This window comes from Hemiscyllium ocellatum, chromosome 15, assembly GCF_020745735.1.
Source record: "Hemiscyllium ocellatum isolate sHemOce1 chromosome 15, sHemOce1.pat.X.cur, whole genome shotgun sequence".
NCBI lineage: Eukaryota > Metazoa > Chordata > Chondrichthyes > Orectolobiformes > Hemiscylliidae > Hemiscyllium > Hemiscyllium ocellatum.
The window spans coordinates 6,839,108-6,853,083 of NC_083415.1; the positions used below are offsets into that span (position 1 = coordinate 6,839,108).

Consider the following 13,976-nt stretch of genomic DNA (forward strand, 5'->3'; position numbering starts at 1 on the left):
TGGGAAGTTGCCCATAAGTATTCTGTTCCTATGTCATACAGATTCAATCTCTGTTAAATAATAGAAAGTATTACACAAAGACAGAATTGTACAGGTTAAAATAGCTTTGTACATAGATACACATTAGGTTTATCTAAACTATGGTACCTGAGGTAGGGGATTAGTCAACAGTGCTATTGTAAGGTGGTGTTAATCTGATATCTTTTTCTAGGAGAACAATAATTCTTTTAATGGTGCCAAGCTTCCTGTATTTCCATTGTTTTACTATTTTTTTGGGAACTGCCACTTCCAATTTTATCTGATACGCTTGTGAAACACCTGGTGAGGTTTATTACATTTAAAGGCAGTATATAAATGCAAACTGTTCTTGTTCTTTGATTCCAGTTGACCTCTTTTTTTTTGTCTTGTAGAGGCTTCCTTTTCAGGCTCTGCTTTTTAAGTGTTATGACCTTGGCTGTTATTACTGGACCAGGCTGATCCTAGTCAGGAATCTGTTTTAGGTTCCATGGTGATCTCTCACTGAAACATAAGCATATAATGCTGCAAATTCTGTTTCAACAATAAAACTAAAGGTAAAGCAAAGGACCTAAAGTTTGAAAAGGGAAAAAAAAATGCACCTTTTGTATAGAACCCAAAACCCACTTCTCTCAGTTTTTAAAAAAAAAACTTCAGGATTTTAATCCCAACACTTCAGGTCTGGGGCAAACACCAATTCTCCAGGGTAATCTAATTCACTATATCTATCAATGTCTTCTCTGGAGCACTGCTCTATGCTGCCATTCTGTACCAAGGACTTCACAGGACTGCCCTGCTCAAAGTAAAATGCACAGCTAAAAGTCCCTCTCTCTCAGCTATAGATATTTCTCCTGAGTTTTCTTTTTTTTAAAAGAAAACACTAACAAACACTTGAGGCGCCATTATTTACTACACTGGGTCACAAATGGTCTTAAAATTAACAAAAGTTAATTTAGTTCTCACAAACTATTGACTCTACAGCCAGGCTTCAATAGAATTAGGAATGGCTAATTATTAGCCATTAATTATTATTAAATAAGAAATTATTGCAAATTGTTCTTAATGTAATTTATTAACTTCAGCCACAGAATCGTTTGGTTACTAACTCAAAAACCTAAACTCAAGCCAAATAACATTAAAATTATGCTTGTAAATCCTATAGTTTACATCACATAACTATTTTTACAGATAAAATACATCTAGCTCCAAATGTTTACATTCCAACCATTGATTTGCAATTTGTCCCAACAACCAGATGTTGCCACATTAAAGAACGCATCAGCAGGATGAGTGGAGCCACTTTTACAGCTCTTCTGCTAGTAGTCTATATAATTTAAAGCAGTAATATCTATCTACTTATGATTCCTGTTATCAGCTTTTCTTTGTTCCTGGTTTACATTATTCATCTTTGTCTGCCAACTTTTTTTTATTCTCTCTGGGCTCTGTGTCCACCTATTTGCTCATTTCATCTTTCTCCTACCCCACTATGTTCCGTATATATGCCACCTTTTCCTGGCTACCAGTAGTTTTGAAGAAGGGTAACTGGACCTAAATTCTGTTTTCTTTCCCCAAATGCTGCCTGACTGTTAAGTTTCTCCAGAACTTTGTTTTCATTTCAGCAATATTGATTGGTTAGTTGTCAGACTAGAGAGGAGGATTCGAGGCCTGTGTTACCATTTCTTTAAAGGGCTTGTCACTTACTTATTTTGTTATAGTTGCAATTTAAACTTAAAATAGAAACCGTAAATAATTTGTTGGATTAACTGGATTCTACTGGAATTTTAGAGTTGTAAGTTTTACCAGCACACAGCATCTCAAAGTTCAGCTCAAATAGAATGCCACCTGGATGTTTGGATACAGTGTGAGATGTAGAGTAACTCCGTTTTTGTCCATTTCAGGTTTCAGGACAGATGCAAAAGAAATGGCAAGTGAAAACCACAGTGGTCTGCAAGCAGACCCCACAGTTATTGTCCAGGGGGGTACAGCCAACAAGGGGCAGCCATCATCACCAAAGTCTGTCAAACCAATAGTACAAGATTTATCAGGTGAGATTAATTCTCAATCTTTTATTTCTGATGTATATTTAATCGCTCTATATATAAACTGGTACCCCACCATTCACATCAATTTGTAGTGATTGTATTCACAAGCGATTTCTACACCTTTTGAGAGCAATGTAAGGTCGAGTTTTTGATGGAAAGATCATTGTCCTGAAGTGAGCTTGATGCTGACTAAACTATTGACCTCTTTCCAAAGCCCTCGTTATTTGGATATGGATAGATGATCAGTTGTATGTTTAGACTCACTTGCTACAGAAACTCTAGCTTATGTATTTGGATCCAAAGGTACAAGAAAAGGGTTTGGTAGTTCTGATATTTGTCTATTTAACACAGTTAGACCTGGTCCCAACTTAAAGGAGAGCAGTTTGTTAGCTTTAATTGAGAAAATTTATAGGAAGGACCAAGTGATCTGTGTTTTTTATTTGAAAGCATTGTTCCTGTTTTTGAGGGCAGTGTTGTGTTTGGATGATATTTGGTATGAGGGGTGTTGATGATTACGCCCATGTGTTTTGAGCTGATTAGTTTTGACTGTAGGTATCAGACATTTAATCTGTTTGCTGTCTCGTCTCATCGTGAAGATTGCCATGGAATACTTTAGCAGAGGCATTCTATTGGTATTCCGACCAGTATTGTTAACCAACATCAATCAAATACATCTTTATCATCATGCTATTATTTGTGGAACCATACTATGCAAACTATTCCTCTTGAAGTAACCATATCTCAGCAGCAGCACATATTGACTGTGAAGTGTTTTGGGATGCCTACTAGTTGTGAAAAGATGCTGTCAAAATAATTTTTTTTCGGTCAAGTACCTTTTGGTTTCAACCACTTGTTTAAAAAAAAATTGTCAGTTTGTTGGAAAGTTCTGCGGGCAGGTCAGAAAATTAGTATGAAAAGTTAGTGTCAATTGCAGAACGGTCACTTTTGATTAAATTGGTTTGGGGCTTGGTTAATTACAGGCTGTTAGGACATAATCATTAAGATGAAAGTGGTGGTTCCCAAGTGCAGCTTTAAGTGGGATTTCTCACTTGCTTTATGTCTACAATATGAAGTTTGGCTTGTTATGTGGTCAGTTTGTCCACATCTAGATCCTGCAAACTGAAATAAAACAAATGATTGGAGTTTTTTTAAGTGGTTAAGACAAAATATTGATTATGACACTGGAACAACCACCATTTAAGGCCATAATCTTCCTTTGTTTTAGTCTTCCTGTAAAAGCACATTTAATGGACTTGAGCAATATCATCTTGTACTGTGACCCCCCCTCTGTCTTTTTTTGTGTATAATTTATTTAGAACTATTTCTTGTGAATCCATTCTGCCTCTGCTAAAAAGTCTTTTGGTCCATGCCAGTGTCTCGCAATCTATCATTTAAAATCATGAAGCATTCTGACTTGTAATTTAACTTTACCAATTTCTTTAAAACTGTTACATTCTGAAGAATGCATACCTAGCACCATTTGTGATTGTGGAATGATTCACTTGGAGCATTGGCATTATTTCTTATGACTTTTCTCATGTGGTGTCTGCAGAAAACGCTCAATAAAGCCATGGTTATGTTATTGTAGATGAACAAATTGATGCAAAACTTATCATGTAAATAGAAATATAGAAGTAGACCATTTGGCCCTCTAACCTGCTTTGCCATTCTAGAAATTAGTTGATGATTAACCTTATTTTTCTGTGCTATCTCCATTTCCCTTGATGTCATTAGTAATAGAAATCTAGAGCAAACTCAGTAGTTTACATTAATGCTTTGGACAAACGTAGGTGATATGATCAAGAAGTACTGAAGACTTGTACTCTGCAGTTTGCCATGTCCCTAGCTAAGCTGTTCTAATATAGTTACAACACTGGCATCTTTCTGGCAATGTGGAAAATTGCTCACATTCTTGTCCTGTACACAAGAAACAGGACAAATTCAACAGTGCCTGACATGAAAGAGGAGGGTTATAGTTATTTGAGGACCATCATTTCACTTCTACAGGAGTTCCTTGGGGTAGTGACTGTGGCTCAACCACCTTCAGCTGTTTCAACCATGCCCTTCTCTTCGTAAGGTCAGAAGTGGGGATGTTTGCTGATATTACTGAATATTGTACAGTCACAACTCATCAAATGCTAAAATTATTGAAAATGGGGGACTTAAATGTGCATCATAAAGAATGAATTGATAGTGCCACTACTGAACTGTCTGATTCCTAAAGGTCAATCATCTCAGCTCCTGGACATTTCTGCAGGAGTTTCTCAGGGACCTAGGCCCAACTGTCTTCAACTACTGCATCAATTACCTTCCCTCCATGATGATTTTCAATGATTGCACAATGTTCACCAGCATTTATGACTCCTTGGGCACCAAAGTAGTCCATGTTAAAATGCCACAGAAGCCTGGATAATATCCAGGCTTGGGCTAACAAGTGGCAAGTGACAGTAGTGCCACTTGGATGCTGCCTGACCTGTGCTTTTCCTGTGCCACACAATTGCCAGGCAATGACCATCTCCAATAAGAGACAATCTAACTACTACTTGAAGTGCAATGGTGTTGTCATTAATGAAACCCTTGCTATCAGCATCGTTGGGTTTACTGCAAGCAACTCGTCTTCTGATTTCTCCATCATCCTCAAGGCACCAATCTGAAATGTGATGGAATGCTCTCCACTTGCCTGAATGGGTGCATCTCCAACAACACTTAAGCTTGACAAAGCTGACCATGTCCTCTCCCTCCACCACCAACGCTCAATAGCAGCAGTGTATACTATTAACCCAAGATGCACTGCAGAATTCATCAAGGGTCCTTCAACAGAACCTTCCAAACCTATGGCCAATTCCACTTAGAAGGATAAGGACAGCAGACACATGAGAACACCACCTACAAGTTCCCCTCCCAAACTTCTCACTATCCTGACTTGGAAATGTATCCTCTTTCCTTCAATGTCATTGGGTCAAAATCCTGGAACTCCATCCCTTAGGGCATTGTGGGTCAACCTAGAGCATGCGGACTGCAGCAGTTCAAGAAGGTAACTCTCCACCATCTTCTCAAGGGCAGCCAGGGAAAGACAAATGTGGGCAAACATTTACCATTAGCCTGCAGCAGAAGGTGAGGGAACTAACAAGAGGGAAAAACCTATTTGACGTTAGTCTTCCTAATCTGCCTACCTCAGATCATTTGTCTGTAGGAGTATCGATAGGAGTGATCACTTGGTCGTTGTGAAGGCAAAGCTCTACCTTCATAATGAAGATCCCCTCCATCGGCTTGTGTGGTACTAATGCCATGCTGACTGGGGCAGAATTCAAATTGCTGTGTGAAGCCCAAATTAAATATTTGAGGCGCTGTCTATTGGCAGTAGCAGATTTGTATTAACTGGCAATCGACCAATTCTGGCAATCCCAACAAGGCAGGGGGCCAATCTTGTTTCAGACTAAGCATACCTTTTTAAAAATTAGGTGTCAGAATGATGTATCTATACTACAGTGCTGCTTGCATGTCAAACCGTGGAGCAGCATGCAATATCCAGTCCTGTCTGATCCAAGAAACAAATAATCTAAAAAGTATTGACTTGAAGGTACAAAACCGGTTACTTGCATGCGATAAAGTGTATACAGAAGATGGTTGGATTTGGTTCTGTATATTTTCACCATTTCGTAAGCTCCCCATTCTCACTTGCTGTAACAGCAGTCAATCCACACATTTATTCTGTACAACTTGATGCTGCATGGTGCTATCTGTGAAATTAAAGCTATGCTTCCTATTGCATCTTTTCAATAAGATTATACAGCTGATTTATGTTGGACATTGTAATGGGCTGCAGTTGGTTACAGGTCATTACTGAGAGAAAGTGAGGACTGCAGATGCTGGAGATCAGAGTTAAAAATGTGTTGCTGGAAAAGCGCAGCAGGTCAGGCAGCATCCAAGGAGCAGGAGAATCGACGTTTCTGGCATAAGCCTGAAGAAGGGCTTATGCCCGAAACGTCGATGCTGCCTGACCTGCTGCGCTTTTCCAGGTATTACTGATACAGAATCAGTCATCCTGATAATTATGTTTAATATGATTGACTGACAGACACAGATCATAAGGTTTCAGTAAATTCTCCAGTTGATGCTGGATTGGATGATCTCAGCCAGGTAGATGTTGATGGCGCTGCAATTTGATATTAGTATCCTTGGTTGCATATGCAGAATGTCAGGTGAGAAACAGTCAATTTTGACTCTTAAACCACGATCGTGTCTGGTGACATTAGTTGTGAATTGTCACTTGATAATCTCCTGAATCCAGCCAAATATCATCCAGGGAAGATGGGATGTACGTGGTTTTAGAGGGAAAAACATTGATGCCTTGGGAGGGACAAAATATTGATCTCGTCAGTATTTCATTGAAGGCTACTTTAAAAGTTTGGAGAACCACTGGGCAAGGGAGCTTTGCAACAGTCTCATAGTAGACTGTCATCTGGCAGAAATAAATTTGTTTGTGATTGTTTTCAGATGAGCTGGTTCAGGCAGGATGGTCAAAGTGTTGGAGTAGAAGAGAAAACAGACCATATTACTTCAACAAGTTCACCAACCAGTCGCTTTGGGAAATGCCTGTATTTGGACAGCATGACGTAATTGTGAGTAAACCAACTTTCTCTCTCTCTCTCTGACTGTACCTTTCAGATCTTTCATCTATTGTTCAAAATCATCCACTTTCCTATTTTTAACTTCTGACCATCTATAACAGCTGTTGCTAACTGTTACACCTGTGATGACAGGAATGCATTGATGCTCAAGCTCCACTACCCCTCACGTCACAACATTAGTGTAAATATTTTGATCCAATCGCTGAACTGGCCAATTATTTCTTTTTATTACTCATATGCAGAAAAAAACTAGGCTTTCTGCACGCTTCTTTAATGAAATAAACATAGTTCATTTATTATAAATAAAAGGCTGATCCCTTTAAAGCAAATGGCAAAGCTGGTGAACATTGAAGATATAATCTGGAATTAGAATTAGGTCCTTTTTTAATTCCAATGCAAGCAAGTTCATGCAATGCAAAAGACAACAAAGACTGAAGTGATGACACTTGAAGAAAAAACGAAAACCCACCTATTCTGAAAAACAAAAAAACTCTCAACCAAGTGTCTTGCAAGGTTTGTAGCTCAGGTTGAGGTTTAGGGTGTGTAGGTTTGCTCGCTGAGCTGTAGGTTTGATATCCAGACGTTTCATTACCTGGCTAGGTAACATCATCGGTGGCGACCTCCAAGTGAAGCGAAGCTGTTGTCTCCTGCTTTCTATTTATATCTTTCTCCTGGATGGGGTTCCTGGGGTTTGTGATGTCATTTCCTGTTCGTTTTCTGAGGGATTGATGGTATCTAGATCTGTGTGTTTGTTTATGGTGTTGTAGTTGGAGTGCCAGGCCTCTAGGAATTCTCTGGCATGTCTTTGCTAAGCCTGTCCCAGGATAGACGTGTTGTCCCAGTCGAAATGGTGGTTTTTATTCCGTGTATAGGGCTAACAGGGAGAGAGGGTCGTGTCTTTTTGTGGCTAGCTGGTGTTCGTGTATCCTGGTGGCTAACTTTCTTCCTGTTTGTCCTACGTAGTGTTTGTGGTAGTCCTTGCATGGGGAATTTTGTAGATGATGTTGGTTTTTATCCATGGGTTGTACTGGGTCTTTTAAGTTTTAGTTTTTGTTTGAGTGTTGGTGGGTTTGTGTGCTATTAGGATTCCGAGGGATCTTAGTAGTCTGGCTGTCATTTCTGAAACTACTTTAATGTATGTTGAGGTGGTTAGGGTTTCTGGCTGTTTGGTTTGCTTGTCGTGGTTTGTTCTTGAGGAATCTGCGGACTGTATTTTTTGAGTATCTGTTTTTCTTGAGTACATTGTATAGGTAGTTCTCCTCTGTATTCCGAAGTTAGTCTGTGCTGCAGTGTGTAGTGGCTCATTGGAATAGTGTCTGATACAGCTTCGTTTGTATGTGTTGGGATGGTTGCTGGTGTAGTTAAGTATTTGGTCAGTGTTTGTCAGCTTTCTGTATACGCAGGTTTGTAGTTCTCCATTGTCCTTTCTTTCGACTGTGACTTCCAGGAATGTGCGTTTGTTGTCGGTTTCTTCCTCCCTTGGTGAACTTTGCCTGTGAGGGTGTTGTTGATGATGTTAAATGTCTCTTCTATCTTGTTTTATTTTGTGATGACAAAGGTGTCCTCTATGTAGCGGACCCAGATTTTTGGTTTGATGATTGGTAGGGCTGTTTGTTCTAGTCTTTGCATTACCACTTCCGCTATGAATCCTGATAGCGGGGATCCCATGGGTGTGCCGTTGGTTTGTTTGTAGATTATGTTGTCGAAGGTGAAGTGGGTGGTGAGGCACAGGTCCACTAGCTTCATGATGTTTTCGTTGGTAATGTGATTGATGGGGGTTGGGGTGTGTGTGATGGTCTCTTCTAAAAGTGTGGACCAAACGACAGACACAATCCTCTCCCTCGTAGCCCTATACACGGATGAACAAACCCACCCTTTCAACTGGACAGGCTAAGCAAAGACATGCCAGAGAATTCCTAGAGGGCTGGCACTCCAACCACAACGCCATAAACAAACACACAGATCTAGATACCATCTATCAACCCCTCAGAAAACGAACAGGAAATGACATCACCATAAACCCCAGGAACCCCATCCAGGAGAAAGATATAAATAGAAAGCAGGAGACAACAGCTTTGCTTCACTTGGAGATTGCCACTGATGATGTTACCTAGCCAGGTAATGAAACGTCTGGATATCAAACCTACAGCTCAGTGAGCAAACCTACACCCTAAACCAAGTTTCTTATTGACTGTATCCCAAATTGCTAACAGCCATAGCTTGATGGAGGACTTCCAAACAGTGCTTCAATTCACACAGAAATTAAGCTGAAACCAAGTTTTTAACAGTAGTCACACTATTGGAGTGAGTGCTTCTCATTGTTTGTTTGCATGCTAGTCAAAATACTGAGATGTGAAAACTATACATCAGGTTTTCAAATACTTAACCAAGGGAGGTTTTCCAGCAAATATCAATTGTTTATCTTTTTAAAAGCTCTGCTAGGCTGTTTTTCCAAAGTCATTTGACTTCCTGTAATCCGCAGGTAGATTGCAGCTCACTGTTGAGCTAATTTCAAAGAAACCACATGGATTTCCTTCAAACCCTTGGTTAAATCCCCTTGTTAATCCATAACTTGTCCAAACTGTTCAGTATCCTCCAATGAGCATGCAATCAGATGCCTTCTATAGCTGCAAGAGTTATAAAATCAGCTATGTCTTTATTAAAAGGGGGCATCAATGTACAGCTAGTCATTGCTCAGTTTGTAGCAATATTACCACTGAATCACAAAGTTCCATGTTCAGCTGCAGGACTTTGATATAGAACTCAAGGTTGACCTTTCACCACAGTACTGAGGAAGTACTGCATTTAGTAGTGCAGTGTTTGGATGACATGTTAAACTGAGCTCCTTTTCTGTCTGCTTGGGTGTTAACAGATCCAAAAGCAGGGGAGTGGTTCTGTTTTCTGGCCAACGTTTATCCTTTTGTCAGCATCACAATAAACAGATTATCTGGTCATTATCACAATTGCTGCTTGTGGGAGTTTGTGTGTAAATGGGTTGCTGCATTTAAATAACATCTTAAGTTGTGTTCCATTTGTAAATGGCTTTGAGCCATTGGTAAAGTTGGATCACAATGTATGCGTGCACTTGAGCCTTGTTGAAATAAATTTAAAAGTACTGTATTTGATTTGAGCCTCTTGTACATAAGACACTAAGTTGGTTATCCATTGTGTTTTAAAGTGAGATAAACATTAACCTGTACGTAACCTATTATGAATCTTGGATGATCTAAACCAGGTTTAAACAGAATTCTGGTGATGTTTTTAATCAGGAACCATATGTAAAATGTTGACTGGCTGGTAACCTGATCCAGTTGATGATGTGACGTATCATTGTTTTGAGAAGAGGAGCAAAACACAGGCAGACATGGAGAGTTCTCCTTCTAACTCCTGCTAATGCATTGGGATGGAAATTGGAGCAGATGGCATCATTTGTGTGGCTATTGCAAATACCTCTTCATTTCCATCCCCACCGATCCCTTTGCCATAATGCTGCCTGCCCTCTGAATGGGGTATTGAGTAAGGTGATCTGTAAAGCAGTGAATGTTTTCCTGTAGAGCTCTCCAGTCAGTGGTTTTAGAGTTAATTTCAGAGACACCAAGTTGCTGCATCACTAAACTTGCGATACAAATCAATATAGCATTGGTAGTCCTTTGCATCAAAAGAATTATTAATACAAGCATTGGAAAATTATCTACCCATTACATAAGACTTGTCATTGCTAGCAGTGATGTCATAGACATTATGACTGCACAGGTAGTGAGTGTGCCAGGCTGTTGTTAGGTGTCTCCTCTCAGCAGCATGCATGTGTGGCTCTGTCTTCGTTAAGTGCAGCATCAGCAATGTAGCATGAGGGCATCATAAGGATGTGCACACATCCTACGCCTGATATCTTTGGTACCACAAAGATTCTGTGAATCTGTGTTTGACTGACTCTAAGTTTTCACAGGCACAGTCATGATCAATATTATTAATTTTGAAAACTTGCCTAGAGGCTGAGTTTTTCAAAATATAAGTGCCATATAAAAGGCAATAAAGTGCCCATCTTAAATATAGTGCTGGAAAATTAGAGAGGATTTGCAAACCAGATAGGGTAGTTAATATCGTAATGATCTTGAACTGCATTTTAAAAATAGTTAGAAATGAATCTCTCAGGCTGAATAATGTGAGGGGGCAATATTGCAGATTTGCTGAGAGTTCTCGCAGTTGTTACAGGTGCCCTGCATTTTATCCTTTTTCAGAGGAGCTTCCCAAACACCATTAGTATTTGGAATTTTCTTTTTAATCATCAGCTAGAAAGCTGTTGGATGTGATGTGGCGTTTTGGGGTGGGCCAAGTGTTTGTGGAAGAACAGTTAGACAAGAAGGATCACCAGTATTAAATGGTTTAAATCAGCACTAAGAATGCTCCTTGATCATCTCGACATAGAAATTCCAGATTAGAAAGGGACTTAGTTTAATGGGCTATGAGAGATTTTTAGATTGTTCGATTATAGACATTCCATCAATGGGGTGATCCTTAAGCAAATGTTTCAGGTGCAGCCTAGGTACATCCAAAGAGCAGGAAATGCAGGGACACCAAATCCTTTATAGAGTCATATATGATGGTGACTGCAAATATGATGAAACAGGAAATGGTACTAAATGCATATTGAGTGAACTCTTCAAGCAAAACAAGCAATAAGTTGAATGGGGCAGTGAAGAGGAAAATAAGACCAAAGAGAATGAAAGTATGATGGCAATTAACAAATCTCTCAAATTTATTATGCAATAATAAACATGTGATTGACAGAAAACAGCAAATAGTGTTGAATGTTATTTTTAGACCTGACGATGGTAAACAATGGTGTTCTTAAGGATCTGTGATAGAACAGCTGATTTATTTGGTATGTTTAAATGATTTGGATATTGGAGAACAAAATAGACTTTCAAATACTAATAGATTGCAAAACAGTAGCAGAATTGGGATATGGAATTTCATACAATAGTCTGAAGTGGTGCATTTTGACAAAGAAAATTGAAGAAAAGTAAGTTTTTAATGGCATGCTCTTAAAATTGTATATGTGACAAATGGACCCGCAGTTACATCTTAACTTCTGTCAGATCTCCCTCTTTTAGCTTTTTTGACTCCAAGAGAAACAGTAGCAGTCACTCCAATCTACCCTTGTAACTGAAGTTTCTTGTTCCTGGAATAAATCTTCTGTAATGTTTCCAGTGCGTTCTCATCCTTTCTGGAGTGTGGTAATCATAATTTTGTTATGTAACAATACTCTAGTGAAGGTTGAACAGTGGTCTTTTTTTAAAAGTTCGCTAACTTTCTTATTCTTGACATTGCTCCTTGCACATCAAGATCTGATCATTTACTATACACTATGAAAAGTATGGCACCCAAAATCAATTCTGAGCTCCACAAACCTTCCTCCAGCCTGAAAATTATCTACTGAATATACTCAGTTTCCTGTTCATTCAGCTAATTTTATATCCTCACCTTTTCTCAGAAGTCTGCTAAACCCATCAACAGTATTATTCTCAATGACTACTTCTGTTACCTCTTCAAAAAAAATCCTCCAAATTTATCAAACACTTTTTTTCCTTTTTTTTCTAATCAGTCTACCTTATTGTGACTGCTAATCTTATCCCATGATTTGGAGATGCTGGTGTTGGACTGGGGTGTACAAAGTTAAAAATCACAGAACACCAGGTTATAGTCCAACAGGTTTAATTGGAAGCACACTAGCTTTCAGAGTGACGCTCACAATCACCTGATGAAGGAGCGACGCTCTGAAAGCGAGTGTGCTTCCAATTAAACCTGTTGGACTATAACCTGGTGTTGTGATTTTTAATCTTATCCCAATAATTGTTTCTACGTGCATCCCCATCATTGAAGTTAAACTGCCCTTTTGTTTTGGCAAAACAAGACATGCTTTGAGCAAAGCTTGCATTTTTCCAGTATTCTGGCACCTCCCTGAGCCGAGGGAAGATCAAAAGATTATGGCTAACACCCCTGCAGTTTCCACTGTCATTCCCTTCAATATCCTTGAATTCTTCATTTTATCCAGTCCAGCGTGTTTTGTCAACTTCATGTACCAACTGTTTATCTGACATTTCTTGTGGATTTGAATTTCTCTAGGGGCAGTTCCTCCTTTGAAAAGACCAATGCAAAGTATTCATTAATATCTCAGCCGTGGTCCCATATTGGTCTCTAAATGGCCCTACTCTTTTTGTTACTTGAATCCCATAAAGAGGACTCCCAAACTATTTTGTGTCATGTTTTTCAAATAATTCTTCTGCGCTGCGTGTGCTTTTTCACCTTCCCTGTTGTACCTTCTGTATTTTTCTTGGGTCCAAATTGTATTTCTGCCTGACACCATTCATGAGTTTTCATTTTTTTATCTTTAATTTTTATATCCCAGGTTATCCAGAGAGCTCTGATATCGCACATTTTACTTTACCCTTACTGTATCCTAGCTATCTTCTCTCAAAAGTAGCCATTGCGAACGAACTTTGTCCCACATTTCGTTCTATCCTAACTCCTATCTTGACCCATTGAAGTCAGCTCTCTGGCACTGATCAAGAAAAATCAATTGGTATTCTCCACCATTGTCCTCAACCTTTATCGAACAAATGATCACTGTTTCCTAAATGTTCCCTCATTGATACTTGGTCCAGTTGGCAAACTTCTTTTTCAAGGGCCTTGTAAATTTATATTTTAAAAAAATGAGGGCATCGACAGAGTTGATGCCAGTTACCTTTTCCCTAGGATAAGGATTTCAAAACTTGGCACATTTTTAAGGTGAGATGAGAGAGATTTAAAGACATGAGGAACAATTTTACATGGTGGTTAGTGTGTGGAATGAAGGAAGTGGTGGATGTGGGTGCAATTGCACTTTCAGAGACATTCAGATATATGAATAGAAAAGGTTTGGAGGGATATGGGCCAGAAGCAGACAGGTGGGACTGAGTAGAGTCCCAAACTGTTTAGCGTCCATACTGGGAATCATTTTGGCGTATGTTTTCTGAACTGTCTGAATAATACATATCCTTAAATAAGGGAACCAAAACTGCTCTCATACCCCTGATGTGGTCACCAGCACCTTGTACAATTGCAGTAATATTTTCTTTCTCTTCTACTCCAAACCCCTTGAAATAAGGGCCAACATTCCATTAACCATCATGACTTCAAGAATAGTGGGGCTTTATTTCTAGCTTGCTACCCCAGTGAGGTTTAATAAACTATGGCAAAATCTCATTTTGTTCATAACATCAATAATTTAATAAATCAGCTGTCCTTA

General features: G+C 39.1%; 1 protein-coding gene across 2 annotated transcripts in view; it reads left to right on the plus strand.

The window, feature by feature from the left end:
- The window catches only part of pcif1 (phosphorylated CTD interacting factor 1), a 112,233-nt gene that overhangs the window by 13,967 nt on the left and 84,290 nt on the right, over positions 1-13,976 (plus strand). For both annotated transcript variants that reach the window (XM_060836253.1, XM_060836254.1), the window contains exons 2-3: positions 1,914-2,060; positions 6,555-6,679. In XM_060836253.1, coding sequence (XP_060692236.1) covers positions 1,937-2,060; positions 6,555-6,679 — 249 coding nt within the window. In that variant the 5' untranslated portion in view covers positions 1,914-1,936. The remainder of the gene's footprint in view (positions 1-1,913; positions 2,061-6,554; positions 6,680-13,976) is intronic.